The sequence below is a fragment of the Manduca sexta genome, chromosome 8 (genome assembly GCF_014839805.1).
Source record: "Manduca sexta isolate Smith_Timp_Sample1 chromosome 8, JHU_Msex_v1.0, whole genome shotgun sequence".
NCBI classification, from domain to species: domain Eukaryota; kingdom Metazoa; phylum Arthropoda; class Insecta; order Lepidoptera; family Sphingidae; genus Manduca; species Manduca sexta.
The window spans coordinates 8861008-8875678 of record NC_051122.1 but is presented as its reverse complement, the minus strand read 5'-3'; the positions used below and the strand labels follow the sequence as shown (position 1 = coordinate 8875678).

At 34.4% G+C, this 14671-nt stretch overlaps 1 protein-coding gene across 1 annotated transcript in view; it reads left to right on the top strand.

Annotated features, from left to right (window-relative positions):
- The window catches only part of LOC115440115 (actin-binding Rho-activating protein), a gene marked incomplete at its 3' end in the record, with an annotated part of 32861 nt that overhangs the window by 8367 nt on the left and 9823 nt on the right, over nucleotides 1-14671 (top strand). The window contains 2 exon segments of the mRNA XM_037436599.1: nucleotides 8191-8327; nucleotides 9499-9676. Coding sequence (XP_037292496.1) covers nucleotides 8191-8327; nucleotides 9499-9676 — 315 coding nt within the window.

Below are 14671 nucleotides of genomic sequence, written 5' to 3'. Positions count from 1 at the left end.
TTTGGTTTACCTTGGTGGCGTAATTGTATTGTGGAATGACTGGAATGCAGAGGTTTCGGGTTCGATCCCCGGGTCGAGCAAAATGATATTGGGTTTTTCTAATCAGTATTAGCCCGGAATCTGGAATTTGTGCCCGATTTGGCGATAGGCTCGCCTCCTATCACATCTATGGACGGAATATATTGGGTAGAAAGTGGGTGTACCTGTTGCGCCTCTGATTATCCCTTCGAGGACACTGAGTGTGTGTACTTTGGTTTAGTAGTCTTAATGCTTTTGTAGTAATTCTGAATTAAATGTAGAGGAGAGATGCGAATATTTTCAAAAGGTAGTCGACCTAATAACATTTTGTTTACTCAGTGAAATGTTGTGTGTCGAATTACTTAGTATGAATATTTCTAAACCAATAAAATTTCGACTGTTATTAAAATATTATGTTTTATTTTTGTAAAAACAAAATAAGAACATAAAATATACTGAATGGCCATATTAAACTCGAAAAACAAACATAAACAGGACAAGAAATATAATAAAGCATTCTCGTACTTTAGTTGAATTATGTAAGGCGACTATAAATCATGTAAATGAGCTCCAGTTAGAATTTTCTCATTCCCTAAATAAAACGGTCAACGGTCAATAATAGTGACTCTATTTATAATCGAAATAATATTTATAATAAAAACAATGCGGCCAAGGACTCGTGGTTAAAAACAGAACTGGTGCACTCCTTTTACGCCGTTTGTATTCGTAACCTATTGCTAAATCGGGCACAAATTGTAGACTCTGGGCTGATACTGAGTGCAAAAAAAAACAAAATCACTGCCCGATCCGAAATTCACAGTCGTGCCGTATACAACTACGCCACCGAGACAGTCTTCTTTCGTGCCGGAGTTTTTATTAATTTATTCTAATAAACATCTTATTGCTGGAAAATAGTTTTTTTTCTTATATTTCCAATGACTTTTATGATTAAAACCTATTTGAACTATAAATATAACATTTATAGGTTAATCTTACGAAGATAACTTTTATATAAGTAGCAATAGAAATGATATTATTGTTTATATAGAATCTCCTATTAACAATATTCGGTTTACAAAAATGCGAAATTATAGAAGCACTCGACATTATAGTTATTACCTACTTAACACTATATATTAATTTACATTGAATGTGTAATATATCTTGACATTGTAGCCAGTGTACAAGTATCTGACATAATAATACTTTACATATCATGTCTTAAGATGGCGAGCGCAGTGGAATACCAAACAATACTTTGTAATTAAAGGTGCTTCTACTTTTTATGGGCGGTCAGGTCGCTTACCATCAGGCAAACGGCAAGCTCGTCTGGTTATTCAAAGCAATAATAAAAAATACGTACATACACATTTTTCTACTTCTAATACAAGACGTGGGATAAATGAGTAGCGATTTGAAAGCGTTAACGCGACTTGCTAAAAGCTATTCAGAGTTTCCAATTTATTAGCCACTAATAGAAATTCTAGCATTATATCCACAGAGAAATGTTTTTGAACCATTATTAATTAGAATAATAGTGAGTTCACTCGTTATCAGTTGTTATATATGATTATTAGCAAGAAATAAGGAAAACGCGATGAAACAACTCTAGATATTTGCACACTGTTTTTATATTGCTTAGCAACGTCTAGCCAACAATTTGTCATGTTCAGACATATTATGGAACAAGTACCTACTTATATAATGTTATTTTAACTAGAATTGTTTTGGAAATCAGTTAGTGCGCTAATGATGTGTACCTAATATGTATTCAAAATATTGTTTAGGGTTTTAAGGGGAATGTACGACGAGGTTAAACCTTCCATAATGTCACAGAAAGACCGCCCATAAAAAATAACAACCCCATACAGAACTTTGAATTATAAAGTATTGCGTGACGCTCCACAGCGCTCGACTGAGACATAAGATGTTAAGTCTCAACTGTTCTGTAAATACGCTGGCTACAAAGTCGTTCAAATAAGAACACAACAGTTCATTCACACTGCTGCTTGTCGGTAGAAAGAGACTTTGCGATGGTACCTACTTGGAAGAACCCGACGAGAGACTTATCAGTAAAAAAACTAGACTTAGCATGAAATATCGTGTTACGTGAAGCTACCCTAGCCGATGACATCGGATGTCTCCGGAAATATTCGGCTGCGCAGACAGCCTAGCAGAAAGGAAGCTGTCACGCCGCAACTATTTGAACATTCTCTCTGGCTGCACGTAGTCGAAAATTGTCTAAAATTGTATTCTGTAATTATTTAGAATATACAGTCTTTTTTCTAAACAGTTTTTAGGGTTAAGAGGTTGAAAATTGCTTAAATCTTTAAAAACATCGCCGGTTTCATAGTTGAAACCTTATAAAGAGGCAAGATGGCGGCTATTGATTTACAGCTGATCGAGTAAATTTGCGTTTTAACTAAGCATAGCTTTGCGAAATTTTTATATTTTATAGTTTAATACTGCCTAAAAGTGCGTTTCATAATGGTATCCTTTTAATTACGAAGCTGGCAATGTCAATAGACTTGTTTTCATTTCTTAGCAAAACTTGTCATTAACAATTCCAAATTAACTTTTCCGAAATTGGCTCGACGCAGTTATCCGGTCAGGTGCTAGCATTCTATCGCGCATAAATCTTACTATTCTAATTAAAGAACGGAACTGCGCAAATCATTATGTTTTGCAATTAAAATTTGTTTAGATTGCTTTGGTTTACCTTGGTGGCGTAATTGTATTGTGGAATGACTGGAATGCAGAGGTTTCGGGTTCGATCCCCGGGTCGAGCAAAATGATATTGGGTTTTTCTAATCAGTATTAGCCCGGAATCTGGAATTTGTGCCCGATTTGGCGATAGGCTCGCCTCCTATCACATCTATGGACGGAATATATTGGGTAGAAAGTGGGTGTACCTGTTGCGCCTCTGATTATCCCTTCGAGGACACTGAGTGTGTGTACTTTGGTTTAGTAGTCTTAATGCTTTTGTAGTAATTCTGAATTAAATGTAGAGGAGAGATGCGAATATTTTCAAAAGGTAGTCGACCTAATAACATTTTGTTTACTCAGTGAAATGTTGTGTGTCGAATTACTTAGTATGAATATTTCTAAACCAATAAAATTTCGACTGTTATTAAAATATTATGTTTTATTTTGTAAAACAAAATAAGAACATAAAATATACTGAATGGCCATATTAAACTCGAAAAACAAACATAAACAGGACAAGAAATATAATAAAGCATTCTCGTACTTTAGTTGAATTATGTAAGGCGACTATAAATCATGTAAATGAGCTCCAGTTAGAATTTTCTCATTCCCTAAATAAAACGGTCAACGGTCAATAATAGTGACTCTATTTATAATCGAAATAATATTTATAATAAAAACAATGCGGCCAAGGACTCGTGGTTAAAAACAGTCGGAATAATCTAAAATAGCAATCTATTTTATTTGGAACGCTGATAGTAATGCATCAAAACGGATTATTAATGGATTCTTGACGTACTCACCGTCGAATAAATTAGATATCAACGAAGTACCGTGCTATCTTTGTTTCTAGTTCTTTATATTGCCCATTTCTCACCTCTTCAGTTAGCATAGCATCAGCATATTATATAATATGTAGGAGGAATTGATTGATTGATCTAGCAACAATAAAGTATAACGTTTATAGTATAATATAGAAATATCAGCCCCGCGTTATATAGGTAATATCCCACTGCTGGGCACGGGCCTCCTCTACTACCGAGAGAGGTCGGGCTTTAGTCGGTGGACTAAAGCCCGACCTAAAATCCGCACTAAGTCAGCGTGGTGACGCTGACTTAGTGCGGATTGTTAGTTCCACACACCCTCAAATTTCCTGTAGAGAACTTCTGAGGTCTGCAGGTTTCCTCAAGATGTTTTCCTTCACAGTTAAAGCAAGCGATAATTCACAAAGAATACCCACATAATTTTCGAGAAATCAGAGATGTGTGCCCTTTGGTATTTGAACCTGAGGACATTCATCTCGGCAATCCGTCCCACACCCAACGAGGCTATCACCGCTCTTCAAGTATAAAAATTAAAAAAATAATTGAATCTGTCATCAAAGTCGACGTTACTTTTATTGCTTTCAATGTATGTTCGCGTCTAGAAACTTCGTTTTAACCTCGCCGTAGGAATCTGTTGCAATGAGTAGAGGCACCCGCTGGTACATTGCAAATACATGTTCTCGACACATTTTATGTTATTGGAGTATAAAAGGCGAACTATAAGTGGCACTTTGTTTAGAATTTTATTATATTTTGTACCCTCTTAAAAGACCTTTAAGTATTATAATACAATATTTTAGACCATCGTGGTAAACTGTCTCGAGCTAAATAGCCTTATTAATCCAATACGTGGTACATTTGCGTGCTGAATTTGGTCCAAAATCATTTAGTAGTCTATAAGATATAACGTATCTTCTAGCGAAAATCCAAACATCCAAAAAAAATTTGCTTACGGCTTCATTAGCACAACATTTGGTTTATAAAATATTTAAAAAAAATAGCTTATATCTTTCTTCGGCATCTAATCTGACTCCACACCACCATAAACGACATATTTAATCAAAATCGGTTTAGAGGTTTAACAGCGAAGTCGTAACAGCCCTTTTAGAATGTCCCGGAACGCGACTCGTAAGTCGATATCGTTTAATTTTAATGTTTGTGATTGGTCGAGAGGCCAATGCGTCAGTCACGTGTCTTTTCTCAACCAATCCCGATAAAACGACACGGAGTCACGTCGTGTTTTTTTGCTATATTATTAGCACACAGAGGCACTTTCTAATTTATAAATGTTTAGATAGACGAGTTGGATGCACTAGATGAAACAGAAATAACAACAATGACGGATTGTTTACATCAGTGCAGCAAAGTTAGGTATTTTGAGTAAATATTTTTCTCTGTTTATTTATTTTACTGTGCACTTCCTTCATAAATTATATTTTTTACGTAATGCATCTTTGTTAGAATTGTTTTCGTGTTTCTACATTTATATAACACTTTCTTTGCATTTCAATAATGCAAAAAATCATTATTATTGTCAGTAAGTCATTATTTCAGTTACTTACCGTTTTATCGTCATTTATTTTAGAATTGAATTATTTGTAGAAATTATTATTATTCATAACATTGTAGCACAAAAGTAAGATCTATAAATAGTTCCCAGTAAAAAGTCTGAGATACGAAGTTTCTTTTGAACAATTACTTTTGAAATAGACACAAATAAATCTGCAGACTCCAATAATCAAGAATCCATGTAGCGTATTCGAAATCGTAAACACTTTAATTTGCAGATGATGAATAAAAAGTTGAAACTTCAAAAAAATTCGAGAGATGTAAAAAAAACATTAAAGCAGAATTCATTTCATTAAGAACGTCGTAACATTTCTGCAAAGCCGATGTTTTTGAAGTTAAACAAACAGTTGTAATTTCGCACTCAATGCCCGTCTAAACATCTTTAGACGTTTGTTAAGAATACGTTGAAAACTCGTATTTTAGTGGTTGTATATTTTGAATACCCGTTTCTACAATTCTATATTATATTCGCGAACGTAAATGCAATGGCGCCAGACTTTAAACAATATTCTTTTCAATCTTATTAGTAGCTTCCGGGTTTCTCCATTATAAATTGGAATAAATTGATTTTTTTCTTCAAGTTTCCCTCTAAACGTTTGAGTAAACAGGATGAATATCGCAAAATATTAAAACTTAAAAAAAATACGGTTTTTGAAAAAGGAATACCTACATTCGTAATTTTTATTAATTTTTATTAATATTGGATTAAAATTAATTAAACATAAATTTAAATCCAATTATAAACCTAATCCAACACACTGTTAAAACTGTCCAATCAAATAATTTTAAGCTATGAATGCGCGTAATTTTAACGGTATTTCACTGACTCACTACGCCATTTATATTTAGATGCCGCGATAATTTACTTCCATTGTCTATCCATCGGGGAGATCGTCTGCCATTCATTTAAATATAGATTCGTGCGCTGCCAAGTCTTATTCCATAACATTACACTAATGGAACACCTGAATATATTTTTATGAGACAAAATATTTACGATCAATAAAATTTAAGATAAATTTTGCTCATATCGAAATTTATTAATGTAAGTTATGAACTCATGTATAGTTTTCCGCAAAAAACCACTTGACGGGTGTGTCAAAGTATAACATAGGCCTAGTTTTATTATTTCACATACGTTGTCATTATTAGAGCAGACTTAATAAATTATATTGAATTTTATGCAATAGGTACCACTCAACTCTTGTAAGGAACAATGTAACGAAACAGCTTAATATTTCTGTTCATTCATTTATTTTTATCCAATATAAATAATTACAATAAAATCCTCGCATTTAATTTACTTTATTATTGCATCATCGTTTTATAACGAATAAAGAATATAAAGTCGATATTGCTTTGCACAAAAGACGAATACGCTTAGTATCAGCATAAATGGCAGCCGAGATAAGATACACAAGGCCGTCTCGTGTACGCTGAAGAAAGCTACCGCGGATTTTGGTTGGTAAGCTAGTGTAGGGTCTACAGGGGTAAGAGACTCGGTCCAATGCTCACTCACACGATGCTATTCTCACGATTGTCACCATTGGGCTGTAAGAACGGTAAAACCAACATATAACAACCATAACAACATATAACATCCTAATTGTGAGAACTTGTAATTGGCTTCGTTTTTTTTTTTGATTGTGAATTCATATTGTATCGCTCAGCTGTAAGTTTTCCAAATAAATGAAAATAAAATATAAATAACCGTTCCACTCACCCCCCAGTGGTGGTAGCGTTAATGTATTTTATCCTGCGTAAAAAAAAGGCTGTTAACCATGGTTAACATTATTTTCATAAATAAATCTAGTTAATTTCGTCCAGGTCGACCCATCACCATGCCTCCAGTAACACTGCCTTAATGAAGTCATTTATAACATAAATTGAAATTAAATTCATGCTTGTCTTGTTAATTAAGTTTATAACTAAGGTGGTTTTAGACCTGAAAACTTTATGTAAATGGACCCTTTAGATTTATATTGATATTGAAATTTATTTTAACTCGTGACTGCCTCGGCGGCGGGGTGCAGTGATACAACGGTATTGCAGAGGTTTCTAGTACGATCTCCAGGTCGAGTAGATTAATGTTATTTTTTCCTGTGTTATCGAAGACTGGAATTATTGATGATTTCCACAGCGACTATATCGTATCTGACGCAGCTGGCGAAATGTGCACATTATAAACCTACGATCCTCTGTAAAAAGGATACTAAATACTTTTTTTCTTGAAAATAACACTTAACAAAAAAGTTACTCGAACTAGATTGCATGTGTCAAATCTGCCCTCCTCTACAAAGAGAAATATACCACATACTTATCTTCTTGAAAATATCATTATACAGTATACTCGAACCGTAAATGTAAAATAAAGAAGTTCAAGTTTCGAACAAAATAAAGACCAATAAAAAGTAATTTAAATCTTACACGCCTTAATGACAAGACATTTCTGATTGAAAATGTGATGTTGCCGCTGCAATGAATTCTCTAAAGAGAATTCAATGCACTGACGCACACGTCATATTCACACTAGACAATAATTGAAAAAAAAAAAAAAAACAGGAAATAAAAACTGGGATTTGTGGAAAAAATATTCGTTACTCATGGATATTCTTTTATTTATAGCAGAGGTGAAGCCGAGTGAGATTTCATTTATTAACGCAACGTCAAAATGACCCTGTATCTATACGAAATATTTAGGGTTTTAACATGTAGGTAAATGTTTGAAAATCAACACTAAGAATTAAAATAATATTTAGAACTTATGACAATAACTTAATTACAAAAAGACAACAATTTTATTCTAATGAGCTAACAAATAAGCAAAAGAGTAAAAATATAGAAATATAGCTAGAAAAAATGCAACAGCCAACGAATATAAAAGTCCGTCCTATCCAAAGAAAAATGCAACCAAAGTGTATCACCGACGCAGTGGTCCGCGCGCTGGCCGGTTCAGTTTCGCGCCCGTTTTCTTTTTTTTCTCACGACTGATCACGTCACCCATGTCATTGTGACGATGCAGTTAAGCCACGTCTCTCAGTATTTTATTAAATATTATATTTTTTGTTCACAGAGTTCGTCTCTAACAGACTTGATATCAGCATTCGACACAAAAGCACAGACACACAGCGAGCTACAGAAAGTAACGGCATTCAGTGGACACTTCGACAAAAACCACAAACCCACATTCTCAAAAGATGAATACGGCAAGTAAGTAATATATTTTAGATTTTAGAAATTTAATAATGAATATAAATAACTAGACGGGACGGTAAATATCAATATAAGATGGCTTGTAAATGATAATAATCAGAAATCGATCGTTATCTCTCCTAAATTAATGTGAAACCTATTACATAAACCTATTGATAGAGTTTCATTTTATAAAGGATAAGTAGATATCATATTTGTTAGAGGGCCCAAGTACTCGAGTCCATATTCTGCAAAGTTAAATTCTGTATTAATAATATATAAAGATTCCAAAATCAATGAATTCGCGAAAACTCTCAAAATTGGATTATAGTTAATAATCTAAAATTGAGAACTTTACATTAAATACCAATTTTAGGTATGCCGGCATTATTGTGCTAGGTATCTTTGGATGGAAAATCCTTTAGTCGCATTTTCGTTGGATTTATTTTGAAGAGACGTCAGTCACTTTGCCGTTGTAAGAAATATTGTAATAAAATTCCCCTAGACTGCTTTGACGGCGTAGTTGTAATGCGTATACAGTACGAGTATGACTCCCGCGCTGGAGTCCTGGGTTCGAATCCCGGGCCGGGCCAAAAATAATTGTAGCTGAGATTTTTTATATTAAAAATTACTAAATCACAGCTCAATGTCAAGAAGTTGGCGGTGTGCTAGCTCTGTGGTTTAGAAAGCACGTAAAACCGTTGGTCTCTTTGATCTTTCCCTGGTCATGTCGGATTGCCGTCTCGCTGGACTATGAGAGTGAAGAAACAAAGAGTGCACCTGTGTATTGTTCACATACATATACACGATACAATCTTCCTTAAAACTGACCATCGTATCCGAAATGGCTAGGCGTGTTTCATCACTACATAGTATAAAACAAAGTCGCTGTCTCTGTCCCTATGTCCCTTTGTATGCTTAAATCTTTAAAACTATAACGGATTTTGATGCGTTTTTTTTAATAGATAGAGTGATGCAAGATGAAGGTTTATATGTATAGCATCCATTAAATAGTGGAGAAATACTGTTATTTTGTTATGTTATACCCGGGCGAAGCCAGAGCAGGCCGCTATGTTTTTATATACAACGTTCACAGTTTTTCTGTAGTTTATTTAGTATCAGCATTGCACCCGTGCGTAGCCGGGGCGGGTCGCTGGTTAATTAATAAAATAAATTTCTCCTGTTTTAGACCTATACCTGGGTCGAAGACGGAGTACCGAGGGGCAGAGGCTCAAGCCAGAGTATGCACAGAAATGAAGGAACTGTGTGAAATTATCAACGAGTATGGAAAGTCACCGTGTAAGAGCCTCCTTCCACCTGAACTCAAAGACGCGACGAAGGTCATATCATTTGGTGAATTGTTCACGGTAAGCCATAAATGCTTACTTATTATACAATCCCTCGCGTCTGTCTGTTTGTATTAATACAATAAATTCAGAAACAACAGAACGGATTTCGACAAAATTTCATATGAGGATAGTTTGAGACTCTGGAATGATCATAAGCTTGTTATTATCTCTAAAAAACGTATAGAGGGATTTTTAACCTGAAAAAACTTTTACACGCAAGCAAAGCCGCAAGCACAAGCCAGTAAATATATAAAATAAACGCTTATCTACATAGATATTGCTTTGAGCTCCGCCGGCGTGGAAACTTTTTAAGAAATAAAAGTTCTATTATATAATTTTCCTGTCAGACGTTCATCTATAGGTTAGTTATCCTAGAACTTTGTTTCTAGGGTAAAAAGAAGCATCAAATATATTGAGTAGGGATATGTACTTATGCTAAATATCATCCAAATCACTTGAGCAGTTTCTCCTTTAACTTCTATCAATCCAAACATTATCACTAATTTTCGCAATTATTATAATATTATGAGAGGTGCTATATCATATTCCACTCGCATATATTATAATAAATACTGAACATACGAGAAGGAAAAGTTTAACAAAGTATTTGTCATAAAACTTTTGTTTTGGAAATCGGCCAGACCTACAATAGATGGTAATGGTGTGAATTGAATCTACCACTCACCTGTACTCGCAGTACCAAGGATATCCCTGGGCACCCAGTATTGATGATTGATCTTAGGATGTTGTCTGCCCTTCAGGATTGCACCGCACTATCACTGGTTGCTTTTGAGCTAATTATTTTGAAATGTAAAATACAGCGCGTACCAAACTACATTGCGTTTGTGTACATACATTATTTTCAACTGAATAGGAAGTGTGTAATGTACGTTCAAGATGGCAACTTTAGTCGCTGTTTAAGATGCAGTCGTATGTTGTGGCAGATACAGATTCTTTTAATTAGATATTAGTTGTAGAATTTTGCTAGCAATATCGGAATTAAATGAAAGTACGGAATAACTTCTTTCCATTGCGATTCGACAATTATATCAAATATGTATAAAGACTATTGGAAAACGGGTAGTTCTTGTTTATATTTCGTTATTTCTATCATCGAATATCAAATATGGTACAACCCGGACGAATCTGCTACCATGAAGCATTTATCGGCATAATGATTTCTTATGTTTACGCGAATGTTAGACATTGAAATAAAACTATTATGTGGTTTTTATTGCGGGTTTATATTATCATTTTCTTCCGACGTTTCGAAGACTTTGCAGCATTCGTGGTCACGGGGTGGACGGTGTTGGTCAACCGAAAAGTGAAAGTTACAATATCTACATACATTATATAATAATAATAAAATCAGCCCTGTATTGTATACTTGCTCACTGCCGAGCACGGGCTTCCTCTACTACTGAGAGGGATTAGACCTTAGTCCACCACGCTGGCCTAGTGCGGATTGGTAGACTTCACACACCTTCGAAATTCCTATAGAGAACTTCTCAGATGTCATACATTATACAATTATACAATTTTGTTTTTTAAATTAAGTTGTTGACGCTCCGATCTACGCAGAATGAGCTCACAGCGATCGAAGGCTGCAGTCTTCGAATGGTCGAGAAAAAAATATAGTATAAAAACCGCGATGAAATCTGCAAAATAGTTTTATTTCAACATTTATCGGCAATGAAAACTAGATAATATAATTATTTTAGCAATAATTTTAGAGCTAACTTCTATACATAAGACTTACTTAATGCCAGCGAGTATTCATTATTCTAGTGAAATGAACCGTTCATCGGGGGCCAACGTCCGATTTTAGGCAAGGTTGCGCTAATAAACTAATTGTCAAAATTACGAACAATTTGTTAAATGTTGACTAATTGTAAAATTTGAAAAGACATTCCAATTTTCTTGATAGAATTGCCATTTATTTCGTGTGCCAAGTCGTCAACGTCGAATAAGTATTTAGTTATCTTTCAAAAAGAAGTGAATTATTTCTTAGAAAACCATCCTGTGTTATGGCGATGTAGGTATTTTAGGTATATTTTCGGCATTTTTCTATTCACTAAGTCTGGAATTTTTTAGCAATTTTTCACTGTATTCAGTAAAAATCAATGTCGATTATTTCTGTAATGAACATTTTTTTATAACTTCTTTGATCATCAAATCGTCTGGTTTTGTATAACCACACATAAAATTCGCAACTACCGGAAGAATTTAATGCCGATAGCAATAAATTTTAGTTATAGCAAGGCTAAAGGAAACTATAAAACGATTTCAAACATTTTTAGTCAAGTACGCAATTTGTTTGATTTGATGCTTTTGTCATTTTGTTTTAGTTTACACCAGTTCCTTATGTACTCTATATTTCGGTGTTTTCATAACATTATTTACTAGCTTTTGCTCGCGGCTTCGCCCGCGTTGAGGAATTTTCCAGGATCATTTTCTTCCGACTGACTTGATATGTATCGTTATATTATGACCAAATTACACAAAATTATTATAAATTGTTACTTATGTGTTATTTTTATGTATAACCAATATTACTGAAAAGTTTCATCCAAATCCGTTCAGTAGTTTTTTCGTGAAAGAGGAACAAACATATATCCATACATCCATCCTCACAAACTTTCGCATTTATAATATTAGTAGGATTTATAATTAATTTTATACAGTGTATTTTCAAGCATAAAAATAGCCCCTATTGTGTTATTCCGCGTCTTTGTCTGCTTGCCAACTTCATCACAATCCATTCAATGGTGTCTGCATTAACTTCTAACATTTAAACATTTCCAAGAATGTTTACATTTAGTAAGACACTGGTGGTAGGATATATTTTATATCTGCCTTGATAGCAACCGCCATAGGCAAGGTGTTAAAATCGGCCATAGTGGGTCCGGATCCAACAGGCCAGCATACTTGTATCGACTGCCGAGAGGTAAGTATATGTCGTCAGTCGAAATTCTACTTACTGAACCGCACTCCACTTACCATCAGGTGCATTGAGGTCAATTTCCCGTGCTCGATAATAATAATATAATAATATCAGCCCTGTATTATATACTTGCCCACTGCTGAGCACGGGCCTCCTCTACTACTGAGAGGGATTAGGCCTTAGTCCACAACACTGGCCTGGTGCGGATTGGAAGACTTCACACACCTTCGAAATTCCTATAGAGAACTTCTCAGATGTGCAAGGTTTCCTCACGATGTTTTCCTTCACCGTTAAAGCGAACGATAAATTCACAAAGAATACACATGATTTTTTAGAAAAGTCAGAAGTGTGTGCCCTTGGGATTTAAACCTGCGGACATTCGTCTCGGCAGTCCGTTCCACACCCAACTAGGCTATGGCCGCCACTATCCCGTGCTCGTATAAAAAAAAGATGAATCTCAGCAAGATTTATCTTGTCAGGCTGATCGATTGACTCATCCAGCTACTAAAAATGAGGATATTTTCATAAAGTCTAGTTTTAACATAATTAAAAATCCAAAGTAGTTGAAACTAAAGACGTATGTAAGCGAGTCTGATTTTAAAGCTTTCAGACAGTTTATTTTGAGAGAAACGTGAACACGCCTTAATACTTGCCAATGGATCATGTTTCTAAACCTACGTTATACTGTTTTACGCAAAACTCATTGTTCCTATACATGTGTTATGTCACAAGGTCGATGTTTGGCAGAAAATAAATATATGACAAAAACAAAACAAATATTGGGCGCGAGTGTCGAGTGAGAGCGTTGAATGAACTGAAGTTGACATCATTCGCACAAATGTCGTTTCCGATCCAAGTCGTGATGTAAATACTTCTCATTATTTGGTTAACCTTTTTTTAAAAATAAGTCAATATAGATCTGTTAAACTCAAATACCAAGTCTAAATTTAAAATTAACTACGTTAAATTACAAGGTAATAGTAAAAAAAATATTATAATTTTAAACATTTTCGATGTAACTGTACCCCAACTGAAATAAATGCCTTTGCGATTTGATTTCTGGACTTAATATTTTATGAGCTATGTTTTTAATAATACTCTAAAATAAATTAATTGATTGATTTTCACTTTTAAGGGATTTTCTTGAAAACTCAAGAATTAGGTACTTCAAGCATCAAGATTAAATTGCCAATAACTTATATATTACTTTGATGTTTTAGATGAATTTTGAGATTTTTTTTTAAGAATTTGAGCACCTAAGTGCCCTCAAAGGTACAGCTTTATAAAATTTTATTAAAGGTAAAAATATTTAATGTTTAAACTGACTATATTCTTTTTAAACAATGCCCATTTTCAGATCAATCAATCATTGCAAAATAATGAAGTTAGTTGAAAAATACGTAGATACATATTTGCCTTTTTCTTCTCGGGAATCTATTTTAATGTGAAAGTAAATCACACGTAAACCAATTAAGATCCTGTATATATCGAGTTCAATTGGGCCGGCATAATTGTCGCGACTGGTAATGGATCTCTCCTCACCCAACACTGTTTGGAACCCACTCCGTTTACCATCAAATGCAGTAGGACCGAGAAAGTAGAAAAAAAAAAACAAAACATACGGATTGACTGATTGACTCTTGGATTAATATAATAGGTATGTCATACTGTTTATACCGGAAAAAGTATATAGCAACACTTTTATTCCGGAATAAAACACCAAATTACTGAATCTTTTCCCAAATAATTTACACTATCACCCTCTTATGCTTTGTACCAATTATCATTAGTGAAAATATTTGGCACCATACAATGCCAGTCTGATTCCCTGGATCTGCCGAATACGCCATACTATTGTTAGACAAGACAACAGGTGACGGCCATTGTCATGTCCTTTAAAACGTAGCTTGGGCTATTTGTAATGCGTGAATCATGAGAGCGGAATTGAAATATATTGGATGTTTTGTTCTTTAACTATAGTGTTTCGTCTCCGGAATAAAGGTCCCCTGAAATTTTCCGGAATAATAGTATTAGGATCTGTAGCGATTTTATTTAAAATAACAGGAATC